This window comes from Centruroides sculpturatus, unplaced genomic scaffold (assembly GCF_000671375.1).
Source record: "Centruroides sculpturatus isolate CEXI.00-Female unplaced genomic scaffold, Cexi_2.0 scaffold248, whole genome shotgun sequence".
In the NCBI taxonomy this organism is placed as follows: domain Eukaryota; kingdom Metazoa; phylum Arthropoda; class Arachnida; order Scorpiones; family Buthidae; genus Centruroides; species Centruroides sculpturatus.
Genome location: NW_019384437.1, coordinates 282,875 through 298,556, shown reverse-complemented (window position 1 = coordinate 298,556; position 15,682 = coordinate 282,875). Strand labels below are relative to the sequence as shown.

The 15,682-nt window shown below is 31.7% G+C and overlaps 1 protein-coding gene across 1 annotated transcript in view; it reads right to left on the bottom strand.

The window, feature by feature from the left end:
• Window positions 1-14,063, bottom strand: part of LOC111619973 (kinesin-like protein KIF11) — a 35,753-nt gene extending 21,690 nt beyond the window's left edge. The window contains exons 1-5 of the mRNA XM_023361806.1: window positions 13,891-14,063; window positions 1,980-2,130; window positions 1,828-1,901; window positions 1,662-1,737; window positions 553-735 (exon numbers count right to left, since the gene is read on the bottom strand). Coding sequence (XP_023217574.1) covers window positions 553-735; window positions 1,662-1,737; window positions 1,828-1,901; window positions 1,980-2,130; window positions 13,891-13,955 — 549 coding nt within the window. The 5' untranslated portion in view covers window positions 13,956-14,063. The remainder of the gene's footprint in view (window positions 1-552; window positions 736-1,661; window positions 1,738-1,827; window positions 1,902-1,979; window positions 2,131-13,890) is intronic.
• Between the last annotated feature and the right edge of the window lie 1,619 nt (window positions 14,064-15,682).

The following is a 15,682-nucleotide window of genomic DNA, read 5'->3' as shown; positions in this document are numbered from 1 at the left end:
TATTTCCAACTCCTTCTTTAACCAACATTAATAAATTCTATTTAAATTTCTCTGCATAGGAACATAGGAATTCAGTTTCATGTTAATATAGCATTAAATAATATGTTTTTACTATCTTTTTCCCATAATATTTATACAATAGAATTTCTTATCCTCATAGATGGCCTAACCACTACCGTTCACAATAGAAATAACTTTACCACAAATTGCAGATCATCATTTGTTGAAAGAATTATTAGATTACTTCATAATTTTTAATTATTTCCAATAATAAAATTATGAATATCAAAACATTTAACCACCTTTGATCATTTAACAATATAGGGTCTTTGAAGTTACATTCATTCAATAAAAAATTTAAATTGTTCAAAACAAAAGTATACAATTTATAACAACTTATTTACTCCTTTATATTATACAGAATTTCTGTGTTGATTTCTCAAACTTATCCAATTGTTATTTCTATATGTAAATGTTGTTTACTGAGTGCAAATAAAGCTTTCTAGCACTTAAAAATAATTTGTTATTTATATAATTATCCTATTAAATTACCTTGCGTGTGGCATCTTCAAAAAGACGTAGCTTTAAGTTGCTAGTTTCAGGACTCAAAAGATCAAACAATTCTTCGTTATACAACTCAAGAAAAGAAATATGCAAAGTAAACTCAACATCTTGTTTCTCAAGTTCGTCAAACAGATGATTAAGTGCTCTTGGTATTATTCCTATCTTTGGATGCTAAAAGAAGTAAGTTTTAAAATTTTTACTGTTAACTTTTTTTCAAAAATTAAAACACATTTAGCAATTACAGTCGACCCCCCTATAATTACGGTCCCTATAATTACGATTCCTATAAAACTACAAAAAAATTGCTACCAGTATCCATAAAAAATAGTAAAAGTTCCCTATAAACACCTCAAACGTCATTGGGCAGCCGAACTACTTTCCCGCCGTCCGTAGCGCCACGCTATGGAGAGATTTCTATCGTCTGGACAGTATTATATAAATTATATATAAATTAGGTACTGTACATATAATTATATATTAATTATATATTAACTTATTGTAACTTTGTTATAATTAAATATATAATTTCCGCCGTCTAGCGTGGCGCCACGCAACGGAGATTTTTACTAACTATCGTCTGTCAGTATGTAAATTAGGTACCATAAGTCTAATACAGTACTGTAATTTTATACATTTCTTGTGAAAGAAACATTTCTTATTCAACGGCGATTAAAATTATTTATATTAATGATGTCTCCGACGTTCAAGGAACTATTCGCAGAAAAATAAGTTATTAGAAATCGGCCGCGGTTTGGTGAGCTGTTCCGCGATGAAAACAATGTTGAGCAATGGCGATGTCGAATGGTGACACTCGGTAAGTAATCCTACAATTTTTTGTTTATAGCGTAGTTTATACGGATTATTTCCAAAAAATATATACGTGTTTTGGAAATGTTGAGTCGGATTAGTCTAGAATCGATTAATTTTATGGAAGAAAATCTTTCAAACAGCCGTAGTCCGTAAACTTGATATGTGTCGGGTTGTGATTGGAAGGATTCGTAAGAAATCGGATTCCTAAAGAATGGAACGTATCTCTATCTTATAGGGGGGTCGACTGTATTTAACAAGGATTTTTTAAAATATTGCTAAAAACATACTTTATCCCATGCTGAAATATCCAAGTTATGATCCCCTTCCATTGTATATGTCTTCCCACTTCCTGTCTGACCATAACTGATGTTTAAAAATAAGATTTTTAAACCATTTTTAATATAATTTGGTAAATCTTAAAAATTCTAAATATTCGAAAGCATTCCTACTCACACAAATACTGTACAATTATATCCCATTAACACTTCTTCAATAACAGGATTCATTACTGTTTTATAGATATCATCCTAAAAAAATATATACAAAATAATAAATGTAATTACCAAAAACCAGTTTTATTTTAAATTAAAAAGAATACCAACTACCTGACCACAACTTGGGCCAAATACTTTATCAAACTTAAAGACTTTGGTACATTCTCTACCTCCATTTTTTTCTTGAACTCTTATTTCTTTCAGTTCTGAACATACTTCCACAACTGAAAATGAAGTGCTTTTTTCAGCACTGTTTATAGGCCTAAAATTAAAAGAAAATAATATAATTTATTTAAAAAAATATGTTATAACTGAAATTATTTTTGAAGAGCTTGAGATTAATAATTAAAATTCTTCCTGGAATATAAATCCAACCTTTGCTTATAATACAGTACATTGTAAATTTCAATGACTTTTAAAAAATAACATTTTTGTACATTGAAAAAACTATGTTGAGGATATTTTAAAATTTTATTGTAAAGTTCATTATGAAAAGATTGATGATAAAATTCTTTACAATGTTTTTACATTAATTAATAATAAAACTTTTACTGTAAAATTAAAAACCATTCAAATTAAAACATTTAATATATCATTAAAATATCTTAAAGATGCATTAAAATTTAAATTTTAAATACAGCAATTAATTTACATAATAAAAATTATAAAGCAAGCAACTTTATTGAACATTCAAAAGGAAATGATGAGGACTGAAGCATTGAGATGTAAAAGATGTAGCTAGGATAATGAATGATGTGTTTTGAAGATTATGTAAAGTTAGAGACAGATCAGTAAAACTTATCTTTCATTTTATTAATACACACTGGGAGAATCTTCAAAAAGTAATCAAAACTAATACTTTTTATTTCTTTTAGAATTGTCACCAATAGATATAAATAATAATAATAAATCCAAAATAATAAACTAAAGATTTATGTAAATGAATGTCTATATGGAAAAGTATTAAAGATTTATTTACTCTAAGAAAAAGAAAAGTATTTCATATATTAAATTCAGTTATTTTTCATATGAAACATTATACAAATACTGTATAAACACATTCTATTTTATAAATTTTCACACATTTTTCAGCCTTTTCTGTGCAATTTTTTTTCATAAATGTGATAATTCATAAACTCTTCTAAACCACCCTTTCATTTCATTTCTGAAAATTCTCATCTGTTAATATTGTATCATCATTAGTATACATTGTAAAGATTAAAGAGAAACAGAAAATTGTTATAAACAGTAATTTAATGATAAAACTCAGAACACTTAATATCTCTGTATTACTTTCTTTATATTTTCACTAGCTGGTATACCTGGAAATGTTCAGATTATCTTAAGACAGGTGTGTCAAACTCATTTAAACAATGGGCCACTTAATGCAACTGGTAAGATTCATGCAAGCCACATCACATTTACAAATTTTCTAAAAATTATAATTTGAAGTGAGAATGCAGGAATATAGATAGAGCAATTAAAACACATTATGTAGTTCAGTGAATTCAACTCAATATATAATTGCTATAGTATTGCTTTTATTTAAACATTTATTTTGTTTAATGTACATATTTATAAAACTAAAATTAATTGTTTTTACCAGAAACTTGCCAGCACTTTTTTTATATTGATTTTGTTTTCGACACTGTTTCTCATAAAAATACATAGTTAATCAACAATTAACTTTATTCACTCTTGGATACAACTGACTGGGGTGACTGCGACAACTACACGAGGACTCTCTCAGACAAACAAAAAGTACGTTGGAATTTCCATCTTTGACTTGATATCCAGATCAAATTACAACTTTCTTCCTCCTACTAGTTTTCCAATATCTACATTCAAAGACTGAGAACAAATAATCTTCATTATGGCAGATAGATGTTTATCAGTTAATCTTGATCTGTAAGCTGTTTTATTTAATTTCATGCATGAAAATAATTGCTCACATAAGTATGTACTGTACTTCCAAAAAAGCATAAAATTTGTGCAGCAAACGTTTTAATTTCCGAGAATTTTTCACCTAGATAGGAATATATTTTGGGAGTTCCTACTTCTCGATATTTGTCTTTTAAAACCCAATCATTCTAGAAATCAATTAATTCCAGTTGTATCAAAGTTGGAGTTTTTTCAACTTCAAAGGAAAAAGGTCCAATGAAAAGAGAAAAAATTCCTTGTAACTCTTTGAAATCATCAAAACATTTATCAAATTCATTTTTGATTTCTTCAATTTTATCAACATATTGTGAAAATGAGCAACTTTGATTTTTTGCTTTTAACTGCTCACACAGGGAAATACGTCAAAACTTTTTTTTTGCAAGTGATTTTTAAACAAAGTCAAAGTCAGTTTTTTTTTACAAAACTTACAATTGTTCGTTAATAACTGATCTTTGCTTTACAATGTAATATTAAGATTATTCAGATCTGTAATAACTGTTAAAAATGCTAGGTCTTTTACCCATAATGGATCTTTTATAACCAATATATTTTTGTTGTTTTCATCTTTCATTTCAAGAAATAATATTATTTCCTCCAAAAGCAGATAGAAGCTCTTCAAAACTTTGTGGCAGGACAAACAACAAATTTCTGTGTAATAAGGAAGATCTTCAAATTTGGATTCTAAAGCTTAGTTCACACTGGGCGCGATTCGCTGGCGAAAGCGAAAAACAGAGCGAATAACCAGTGAAACATGACTCGTTTGACGGGTTATTTGCTCTGTTTTTCGCTTTCGCCAGCAAATCGCGCTCAGTGTGAACTAAGCTTAAATCTTTAAGGAACAAAGCAAATTGGCGATGGTTAAGTGATCTCGGTCGAATAAAGTTGACTGTCTTTGTAACTATTTTAACTTTTAAGTACTTCATCCATTTTTAATAATTTTAAACAGAGAACTTGTTGGTGAATAAAGCAATGGAAAGCCTTGATTTTTGGTTTATCTGGATACCCATCTTGTAATTTTCTTGTCAGTTGTGACACAAATTCTTTAGTTTCATCCATCATCGATTTAGCACCATCAGTTGTTACAGAAACAAGCTTGTCAAGAGGAAGCTTACATTTTTCTAAATGGCTCCATACAGCATCAAAAACATTTTCACCAGTTGTTGTTCTGGAAAGAGGGATAATTTTCAACAATTCTTTGATAATTTTCATGTTATCACAACCATGAAATAAGAACAGCAACTTGTGCAGCATCTCTTACATTGTGCTTTCATCAATCACAATTGAAAAGCACTGGATTTTGGAATATATTTTCTGTAGTTGTGAACTGACGTCATCTGCCATTTCCATAATTCTGTCTGCCACCATATTTCTTGATAATGAGATATCTTGAAATGCCTGTACCTTTTCTGGGCAGACAAATTTGACAGCTTTTATCATACATTCCTTGATTAAAGAACCATCAATGAATGATTTAGAATGTTTTGCTAATAAATAGCTTATTTCATAATTGGCTCTTGTACTCTTTATGAATTTTGTAAGCACTTATTACTGGCTATTAAGTGAATTTTTCATTGTTTTTAATTTTTCTTCTCTTATTTTTTCTTTGAAGTACGAAAATTGTTCTTTGTGATTAGTGCTATTTTAGGTTGCTTAATATTGTATTCTTTAGCAACACTAATTGTTTATTTGCAAATTAAGCATGTAATTTTATTGTTCACTTCCAGACAAAAATAGTTCAGCTCCCACATTTCTTGAAATTTTCTTCCCTTGTCATCAATCTTTCATTTTTTATTTAGTGTTAAAAGTGACATTTTCTGTATAAAAATTAGGGTTTAAATTTAAATTTTAAAAATGAAAATAACTGCAACTACAGGTAACCCCCATATAACACAGCACTTCTATAGCACGGATTCACTCTAACACGGTTCGGGAATTGGGTAAAACCTCGTACAACATAAAATGTAATAAAGAGTGTGTTCTTTTATACCTCTGCGTAACTCCACGCAAGCATTCTAATTGTTTTCGTGGCTACTTTGAATGCTCTTTCAACAAATAATCCATTTAATGGTTAAATTTTACAATTGGAACCCTTCTCTTGCCTATAAAACTTCATTTTAAAATTATGAATTCTTCCATCACGATACTATCGATAGTGCGGGCACCGCCATCTTTCTTTCACTGTTGTTCCTAAATGCCTACAAACAGCAGCGTACCCCTGTTGCAGAGCGATGCTATTAACGAATGCACCCAAAAACCAATTACCAGTTGATGATGCTCATGCTGAGATCATCATATAGGATCATATAGGATCTCTGGTAAAATATTTACTTAAATAATAAATAAGTATTTTACCTGTGAAAAAAATGAATAACAAATCCAATTTAAATAAGGATTTAACAGCATGTTTTTTAATTTTTGGAACCTAACCCCCTTTTCACACTAGTTCTTTGTTTCATATAACACAAATTCGCATAACACAGCAATTTTTTGGAACATAACTCCCATGTTATATGGGGGTTACCTGTACATTTATAACTTATTTTTAAAAAATGTAAGTATAAGAAAATAATCCACAAATCTTTTAACACATCAATCAGGACAAAGAAACTAGCACAAATGCCTTTTGTTAAAATTCAAAGAAAATATGGTTACGCACTTCAACTGTGGTGGCTGTGCCTACCCCGCCACATGAAACCAGTCGTATATGGCTCTGCAAGCAAAAAGACTTTTTAGCAAGTTTTGTAGCTTGGCATCTCTAGACTGAAATTAGCTTGAAGTTACTGGCAAGTGCATAACCACATTCTAGTCTCCCATGGTTGACCAGTGCATCATAGCAACAAAGTAATGGTTACTTGCTATTTTTTTCATAACATATTGTTCTGTATTTTGTTTTATTGCAGAGAATCATGGCCATGGGTCACGAAAAATCACATTGGGCTGCCAGTTTGACACCTGTTTAAAAAAAAAAAAAAACATAATATAGATTTAAAAAACTACAGATGGTTTTATAGTTGGTGACTATGCACTTGAATATTTGCTTCTGTTAGTGTCAGCAAATATTGTTGCTTTTCCTTTTATCCTCCCCAATGAAATTTTTTATTTGTGTACAGTGCCTTTGTACATGGTGCGATGCCAAAATCCAGACAAAATTCAATTTCAAATTCCCACTGTTCTATAGGCCTACCACTGGGAGATGTCATGTTTGGTGTTCAAATAGCTTGTCACATATACTAAACCATCATAACCTCAAAACAGTCACAATATTGAAACCAAGTGTGGAGTATAACCGAAGAGCCGTGATTATCAAAAGTGTTCATGCTGGGCGCTCGGCGACAGAAATCATTCAGTTCTTTGGGTACCCAAGATCAACTGTGTATGATGGCGTCACAAAGTACAATGAGTCGGAGAAGTCCAATGAAGGTTTTACAACACCAGCAAGGAAAACTCACTTGAAGGAGCACATTGTCAGGACGCCCAAAATCATTCAACGGGCTCAAGAACTGATTTTTGAGGATCTAGGTCAGTCAATTCGAAAATTGTCGTCAGTTGTTGATGTGAGTGAGAAAACTATGCATAGAATCATCAAGGAGTACCTCCACTACAAGTCTTACACAATTAAAGTGAGTAATTTGGTGCGAAATTGGTTGTTGGACAATGTTGACATGTTTTGGTCGAAAGAATTCTGCCCTCCCAACAGCCCAGATTTGAATCCTTTGGACTTCTATGTATGAGCATAGTTGTAAGGGTCACGAACAAGTCAAGACATCCAAACATCACATCATTGAGAGCTGCTATTGATGCAGAATTTGCCGATATGGGCAGTGACAGATTAAAGCGCGCCTGCACACGCTTCAGACCAAGAATAGAGGTGGTCATTCAAGCAGGAGGGGGGATATATTGAGTAAATGTATTCTTTATGGCCTTACAAGCAATGTAATTTTAAAAAATTTTTAAACCTTTTCGCTTTTTGCAATAAAAAATATGTTTGGAAAAAATGTGTAATTTGTCCGGAATTTGGCGCCGCATCCTGTATAGTCTTGTTCCATAGTAGTAGTGCCTCGTATAACATATGCCTCAAATAATGGACGCTGCGAACAATGGACTTTCTGTTCGGCAGTCACGTGAGGTGAACAACATTTTTGCGAACAAGTTGGAATGATGTTTCCACTCTTTTGCTGTTGCCAATGACAATTACTATTTTTAGAATATATTAGAATTATTAGAATATTATATTAGTATATCTGAAGTACAGAACTCCCGTTGGGATTTGGCATGCTCCCTTGTTTATTATGTACAGTACATCACTTCAGTGAAGGGTATTTACATTTATTCAAATATTGTGCAAATCATGGCTTCTAAAAACATGAGGGGAAAACGGTCTAAAAATGCCATAGGGGACACAACATCAACACTGGGCAGATGTATGTCTAAACACAAAACAGGTTAGTTAACTATTGTGTAAATATATCCAAAATTGTTGTAATTTACTGTAATAACAAATGTAATAATTGAATTTACCAATTTATAGAAATGTAAAACCTGAAGAGAGGTGCAAGTTACACAAAAATATTGCACCCGAAATGCATGAATAAGTAAATAAAGAATACGAAGATAAGCCTTTGTCTCTGATTAAATGCGGTCCAGGCAAAAAACGGCGGTTATTTCTGTGGAATTAACCCATGAAGTTTCATCAATTTTTTGAGGAAATATTTTCTTTGAAAACTTAACCTTTTAAAAGAACAAAATTATCATTTAAAGGATTAAAGAAAAAAATTGTTAATGTTAACTGACATCATTGTTTTCAACTTCACTTTGAAGTATTAATGATCATTTCTTCTGCTTCATAGTCTTCAGAAGACATAATAAATGACTCATACACTTCTAATAAATCATCTTTTATCCAATAATCTTCAAAATCTCTAACTTGAGCAGAATATATTTCCCAGTTTTCTTCAGAAACAGCATTAATTCCATCATTTATTAAATGTAGCAATCTTGCTGTGGAAACAGAATCACTAATATTAAAGTTCCAAACATAATTTTTTAAATCTGTCTAAACATATTCAACGATATTAATGTCATAATGATAAGGTGGTAAACTCAACACTAGAGCACCTTTCTGATTGAACAATGTATCAAACTTAAATTTTTTATGTTGCATAACATTTTGTTTTATCAAATACAGAAGTTCAACTTTTCTTAAAAAATCACAGCAAATTATATTGTTGAGAGCAGAAATTTTTACTTTAGAGCTGGAATTTTGTACATGAAAGGAAACTTTCCCTTTTTTTTTCGTTGATGGAAATTTTGTAAACACCCCCCGTAGAAAAACTCCTTGCGGCATATTGGAGCAGAGATCTCCTCCAACTATAACAGTTAGGCGGGAAACTTACACTTACCTGTCATGAAATGCAAGTCATCGTCAACAAACGGATGGCTTTCCCACACTAACACTATAAAAGCTGGTGCTACTGGAAACATAGGGCGGACCAACCCAAGGAAGTTATTGCTGTACTTGTGTCGTCAATCTCCGTGTTCAGGAATGGAATCCCGTTGGAGAAGACATACGACCGCCATACCTGAGCCACCCCCTCCAGTCTTATACATAGAGGTATCTGTTAGAACTTTGTGAACTCTCTCCCCCGAGTAGCATTTTATCGCATTTAACCAAGTAGCATTTAGTCAGATAGACTTGTAACCGAATTTTGTATGTTAACTTTAGTTAATTAATAAATGTTCTGTTTGTTAACCTTTCAACCTGTCGATCTTTTTTCCCATAAAGACACCCATCCACGTGCTCACGACTTCCCCATCACTTTTTGCCCTCCTAAGCCATCCACCAACGCAGAGATCGGGTTTTAACAACCTGTGCAGTGTAAGTGGTCATTAGGGATTGTCCCTCTGGCCCTCTGCTTATCTCACATTATGTAAAGCAAGCCAATCCATTAATTCCTGTTTTGTGCTTAAGAAATTTGGAATTTTGTTTACTGGAATAGAGTGAAGAGCTGAATTATCAATTATCACAACAGCATTTTTGGGAATATTGGATAATAATTTCTCAGAAGTCCATTTTTCAAAAATAAATGAATTCATCTGCCTGCAATAATCATTATAATGGTAGCATTTGACCTGTAAATTAAAGTAGTGTTTGGAAGAAATTCGGTTTCATTTCCAGCACATTTTCGGCATACATCTCTCTTCCGTTGGAAGAGGGGTGTATGCCCGAAACACACATCAGTGTGTAAAATATTCCTGAATAAAGAGTGATGTTAAAGGCGCAGTACCTAGTGTCTACCTATGCACCTAGTTGTGAACTAAAGAATAATTAAAAGAAGACAGTTTTGGAATAAGTCAATAAGGTTCATTTCTCCTTACGTATCCTGGAAAATGATAAGAACAATCATTTATAGATTTGGAATTTAATATACAGTGATACCTCGGTTTCATCGATAATCCGTCCAAAAACAATCGGCAAAATCTGAAACCGACAAAAACCGAGGCAATTATTTCCATATGAATCAATGTAAATCCAATTAATTCGCTCTAGACACTCCAAAATACATACCAAAAATACATTTTATAGAGAATGAATATAGTGTTGTAATACTAAAAACAATAAGAAATTAATATAAAATGAATATAAAAGAATATATGAATATATATATATAATATAAGAATATACATATAATGTAGAGAATAAATGAACATTTAACATGGCATTTGAAGGACTGTTGGCTCTGAAAACTTTCTTTGATCTCACAATGAAGCTAAAAGTAAAGCAAAGCAATGGAATTGTTTGACTAGATGCACAGGGTAATGCTCACACAATGAAAAACGACGACATACTGAACAGGAAAATGAGTGGGTCGCCCTATGTTTTTGCGAAATTAGCAGGAAGTTATGTGGGCACGAAATCCAAGACAACCAACAAAAATCAAGACAAATTTTTTGTGAAAAAAAATTGATGAAAACAAAACCCGACAATAACCGAAGTCAACAAAAACAGATATTACTGTATATATTTTTTTATCTTCATCTGATAACTTATCAATATAATCACACATTTCAAATAGAACTAAATGATGAAATCTAAAATACTTAAATGTCAGAATCAGGGCTGTGGAGTCGGAGTGGTGGAGTTTTGATGTTTTAGCTGGAGTCGGATTGGTAAGGAAAAGTCGGAGTCAGAGTTGGAGTCGGTAGATTTTTACGCGACTCCACAGCCCTGGTCAGAATACTTAAATATTTTAATATTGTAATATTTATAATAATGCTTAAAACTTCGCAATCTAACTTTTCAGCATTTTTTAATGAAAATGTTCACATCACTAGTAGACTTCTATTCAAAAGTTACTGGCACTTTATTCTTACATCTTTATTCATCATCCTTACATCCAGATACCTTAAGTCTTGATGACATTGTTACATATCCACAAGATTTTTAGATGATTTACAATTATGTAATTAGTGGCATGGTGGCATACTCAAAAAATAAATAAATAAATACCATAATCAAATTTGTAAACAAACTCAAAAAATGAGAATTAAATAACAAATTTATATATTCAAGAAGGAAAACTTTAAATTCTATAAATTTTTTTAATTCAAAATTTTTATATTCCCCAGGAAACTTATTCCAAGAAAATTTCAGCAATGCTATAACTTTATAAACATTACTATTTAAAATAAAATCGCCAAATTTATTTATTTTTCATGCACATAACATTGTAACAATCTATACTTTAGAACCAATCTGATGATATTCTCTCATGTTTTTTTTTATTTACTAATGACGACAGTAAATGAAATCTGTATTTTTAATCCCCAAAGTGTCTGTTATCACAGCTGTAAACATCAGCAACTTATTCCAATAGAATTTAAGACTAAAATATATATTTAAAGCTGTTCGAGACCTGTTCGGATTAGCCAAATAACTGAAATAATACAGAAGCAATCAGTAAAAAAGGTCCGGTTTATACAGATCCAACACCATTAATGACTTTTGTTTCTGTTTTTGTGTGTAAGTACAGTATACGAGGGTAGTCCCAGAAGTACCCGACCTAACAAAGAAGACACAAAAAATTTGGTAAAACATATCTATTTTTCAACGTAGTCTCCTTTTAGCTCGATACACTTTTTCCAGCAATGTACAATAGATTCGATCCCCTGTTTATAGTGAGAACTGTCAAGCTTCTCAAAATAGCCATCAACCGCAGACTCCACCTCTTCATTGTTAGCAAATCTTTTATCACTAAGCCATTTTTTTAAGTTTGGAAAGAGAAAATAATCCGAGGGGGCTAAATCTGGCAAATAGGGTGCGTGAGGAAGCAATTTGAACCTTAACTCATTGATTTTGGCCATTGTAATAATAGATGTGTGAACTGGTGCGTTGTCTTGATGAAACAACATTTTCTTTTTTGTCAAATGTGGTCGTTTTTTCTTGATTTTATCACTCAAGCGCTGCAATAAGTTCGCGTAATACTTGCCGTTGGTTGTTTTTCCTGGGCGCATCCCAAAAAACTGATGCCATGACCTTGCCAGCAAATGGAACTGTTTTCGCCTTCTTTGGACCAGATTCTCCCCTTTGTCCATTGTTTTGACTGTTCTTTCGTCTCAGGTGTGAAGTGATGGACCCATGTTTCATCCATGATTATGAATCGAAGCAAAAACTTGGCTTTGTTGCTGCGAAACATTGCCAAAGACTCAATTGAAACATCCTCAGGACGCTGTTTTTGTCCCATTGTGAGCAAACGTGGCACCCATCTTGCGCACAGCTTTCTCATGTCCAAATTTTCAGTTAAAATGCGATGTACAGCACTTTTTGAAATGCCTACCATGTCTGCTAGCTCTCGCACTTTGACTTGACTGTCATCCAATACTATTTTGTGGATTTTTTCCACCATTTCTGGCATGGTCACCTCACTTGGTCAACCACTGACATGTTCATCTTTGCAGCTCATACAGCCTCGTTTAAACTCTGCCACCCAATATTTTATTGTTGTAAACGAGGGAGCAGACTCCCCCAGAGTAGATTCTAGCTCAGCTTTAATATTGGTTGGACTGAAACCTTTCAAATGAAGGTATTGTATCACATAACAATGACAAATTTTTTCCATGTTTACAAATTCACTGAGATTGTTCACTATTTATGGCAGCCAAAAAAATACTATACAATGTAACGTCTTTAAACTTCAAACTTAAGCTTTATAAGGTTGATACTTTCGAACACAGTCGTTTTTTTTTTCAAACAAGTACCGCCATCTATCTCAGGTCGGGTACTTCTGGGACCACTCTCGTAGATATGCTGTTTTAATAGGCCATGTCAAACACTGACTTATTAATTTTGTACAGTATTAATACAGTACTACAATAAAATACAATTTTTTTGTTGTGAAATTCTAAGTCTTTTTGTACCATTAATACCATTTAAATTCAACTGGAAAATACAAAAAAACGTATATTTTGCGAGCTAAAAAATTTCCTCTCCACCGACTGAAACATGTTCAGATTAGCGGTGTTTGGACTAGCAAGACTCTACCGTATGCTATTTATCATTTTAAAACAAATTACTCTTGCCATCATTTTACCATTTCTCTGTATTTTCAGATATTTTGAGAAAATAAGGCTGCAATTACTAATACAGTACTGGTTGCTTTCATCATATCAGATTGCCAAAGTCCAGTTGAAACTTATTACACCATTCACTTGTGTGTGTGTGTGTGTATGTGATAGGCAAGAATCACATTCATAACATGTATTCAAATCCAATTTGAATATACACTGTTGACGAGCACTATGTACACAGTTTAACAATAGTGTCAAAGATATGTACACAATAACATAACAGACAATTCAGTTAAGCTGTCAATACAACCGACATAATTTAAGTAGTTTGATTACATCTAAGCCAAACAAAACTTTCCAGATTCTTAAAATACAATTTATAAAATGTGTTTATAAGTTCACAGTATTTCTAGGCAAACTGTAATTTATATCATTGTTAGTTTTTCTCTTTGTATTTTATGTTGATGGAATTGTATTTAAAATATTACTTTTTTATTATATTTCAAAATATCCTTACCTACAACGTACATATACTTGTATATGTTGATTTTTTCTCGAATCTTTCTGCTTGCTTAAAGACATTTTTTACTTTCTATCGATGGATTTCACTTTTTCGTTCGTTCGTGTTTCTCCCAACATTCAAATAAACCGCTTCAAGTTTGAATTTTTAACTCCAAATATGGCCGTTATGTGTCGCCTCTCGAATCGATAAATAATTATGCGTAATTGTTTTAAGACTCGTATATGACTTAAATAAAGCGTATTAATTCTTTTTAAATGTTTTCCCATATTTCTAATATAAAACTTTCATAATAAATTTTAAAAATAAAAAAAATTACTATTCGTGTAACACACATAATGCCGAATCGTTGCTTAAATCTGCTTTTGATTAAAATTTGAAAATATGGATTAATAACGTTTTTAGGTATTTATTTCGGAAAATGATTTATTTAAAATAAATATACAGTTTAAATTTAAATTATTAAAATAAATGTATGATAAATTTTGGAAGATTTATCTGTAAAATTATTTATCAATTATGATATTGTTCTTATTTTATAAATATAGGAAAAAAGCAAATATTCGAATTATAAAATTTTTTGGTATATTTACTATACAGTACGTTATAAAAATTTCATAATAGTAAAACCTGTCTAAAACGGAAAAAATAATTTTAGTTTGCACAGATGTTACTGTAGTGGTCCGGATTCACGAAAGTGTCGTTAGTTACAACGTCATATTCTCGAGGCTTAGTTAAATACAACAAACTTGCGATATCGTATTTATAATTCACGAACCTCATCATAACCGGATATACTTTTTACGACAAAATATCAATGATCTGATTTCGAGAGTATACTGTTTCGTCCAATAGGAACACAGTCCGAGAACTTTCAAATTACATGAGTTGTCTTCGACATGAGATCGTTGATAAAATGGAAAAGAGTAAAAGTCTTGTACTTCTTCCGAAATACAGACGTTGAAAGATGGAGTCGAAAAAAATAAAAAAAATAATAATAGAAGGGAGGATAGATCAAACTGTTACTTCTCGCGGAACACGTAATTATTGGAGATTAAGCTTAATTTGCAAACAAGTGAAATGTTTTTTCTTTTTTTAACTCGATAGTATCAGATTGGAGATAGTATTGGAGAGGCGTACATGTATAGCATACTATTCTCTTAACACTTTGGAGGATCCGGGATCGAATCCGGACGGGTCGAAAAATTCCTGGGAATTTTTTGATCAGGGGGTGGTCCGTCTGGATATGTCGGGCCCCATCCGTCACCACCCGGTCCCCCCATTGTGGGCCTGGCCGAACCTATAATGGGCTTGCTAAAAGAGGCCCTCTAATTTTTTTTAACCTTTTTTTAAACTCTTTTCCCAGGGTGGAGAGTTAAAAAGATTCATTTTGATTGGTCTTATATAACGAACAGAATTATATAAATGTATATTATTATTTCAAATATTTATTACATTCCCACAAAAATATTTATAAATTTAATAAACATGTATTAAAATAGTTTGTAATATTAATTTCGAATGAGAATTACAAACTTGAAGTGAGATGGCACTAGAGTCGACTGAATTTCCATATCGCAGAAATAGCATTCCCTCGTTAATCTGGACTAATTATTGTATGTAGTTGTTCGGATTAGCGGGATTATATGTAAAGAAAATAAAGTTGAAGATGGAATATGTACTGTACAAATTAAATTCGCTGGATTCATTAAAAATTAATATGACTTTTTCAAAACATTTTCATTATTCTACTCATTATTAAATTTTCGTTATTTAATATATATATATA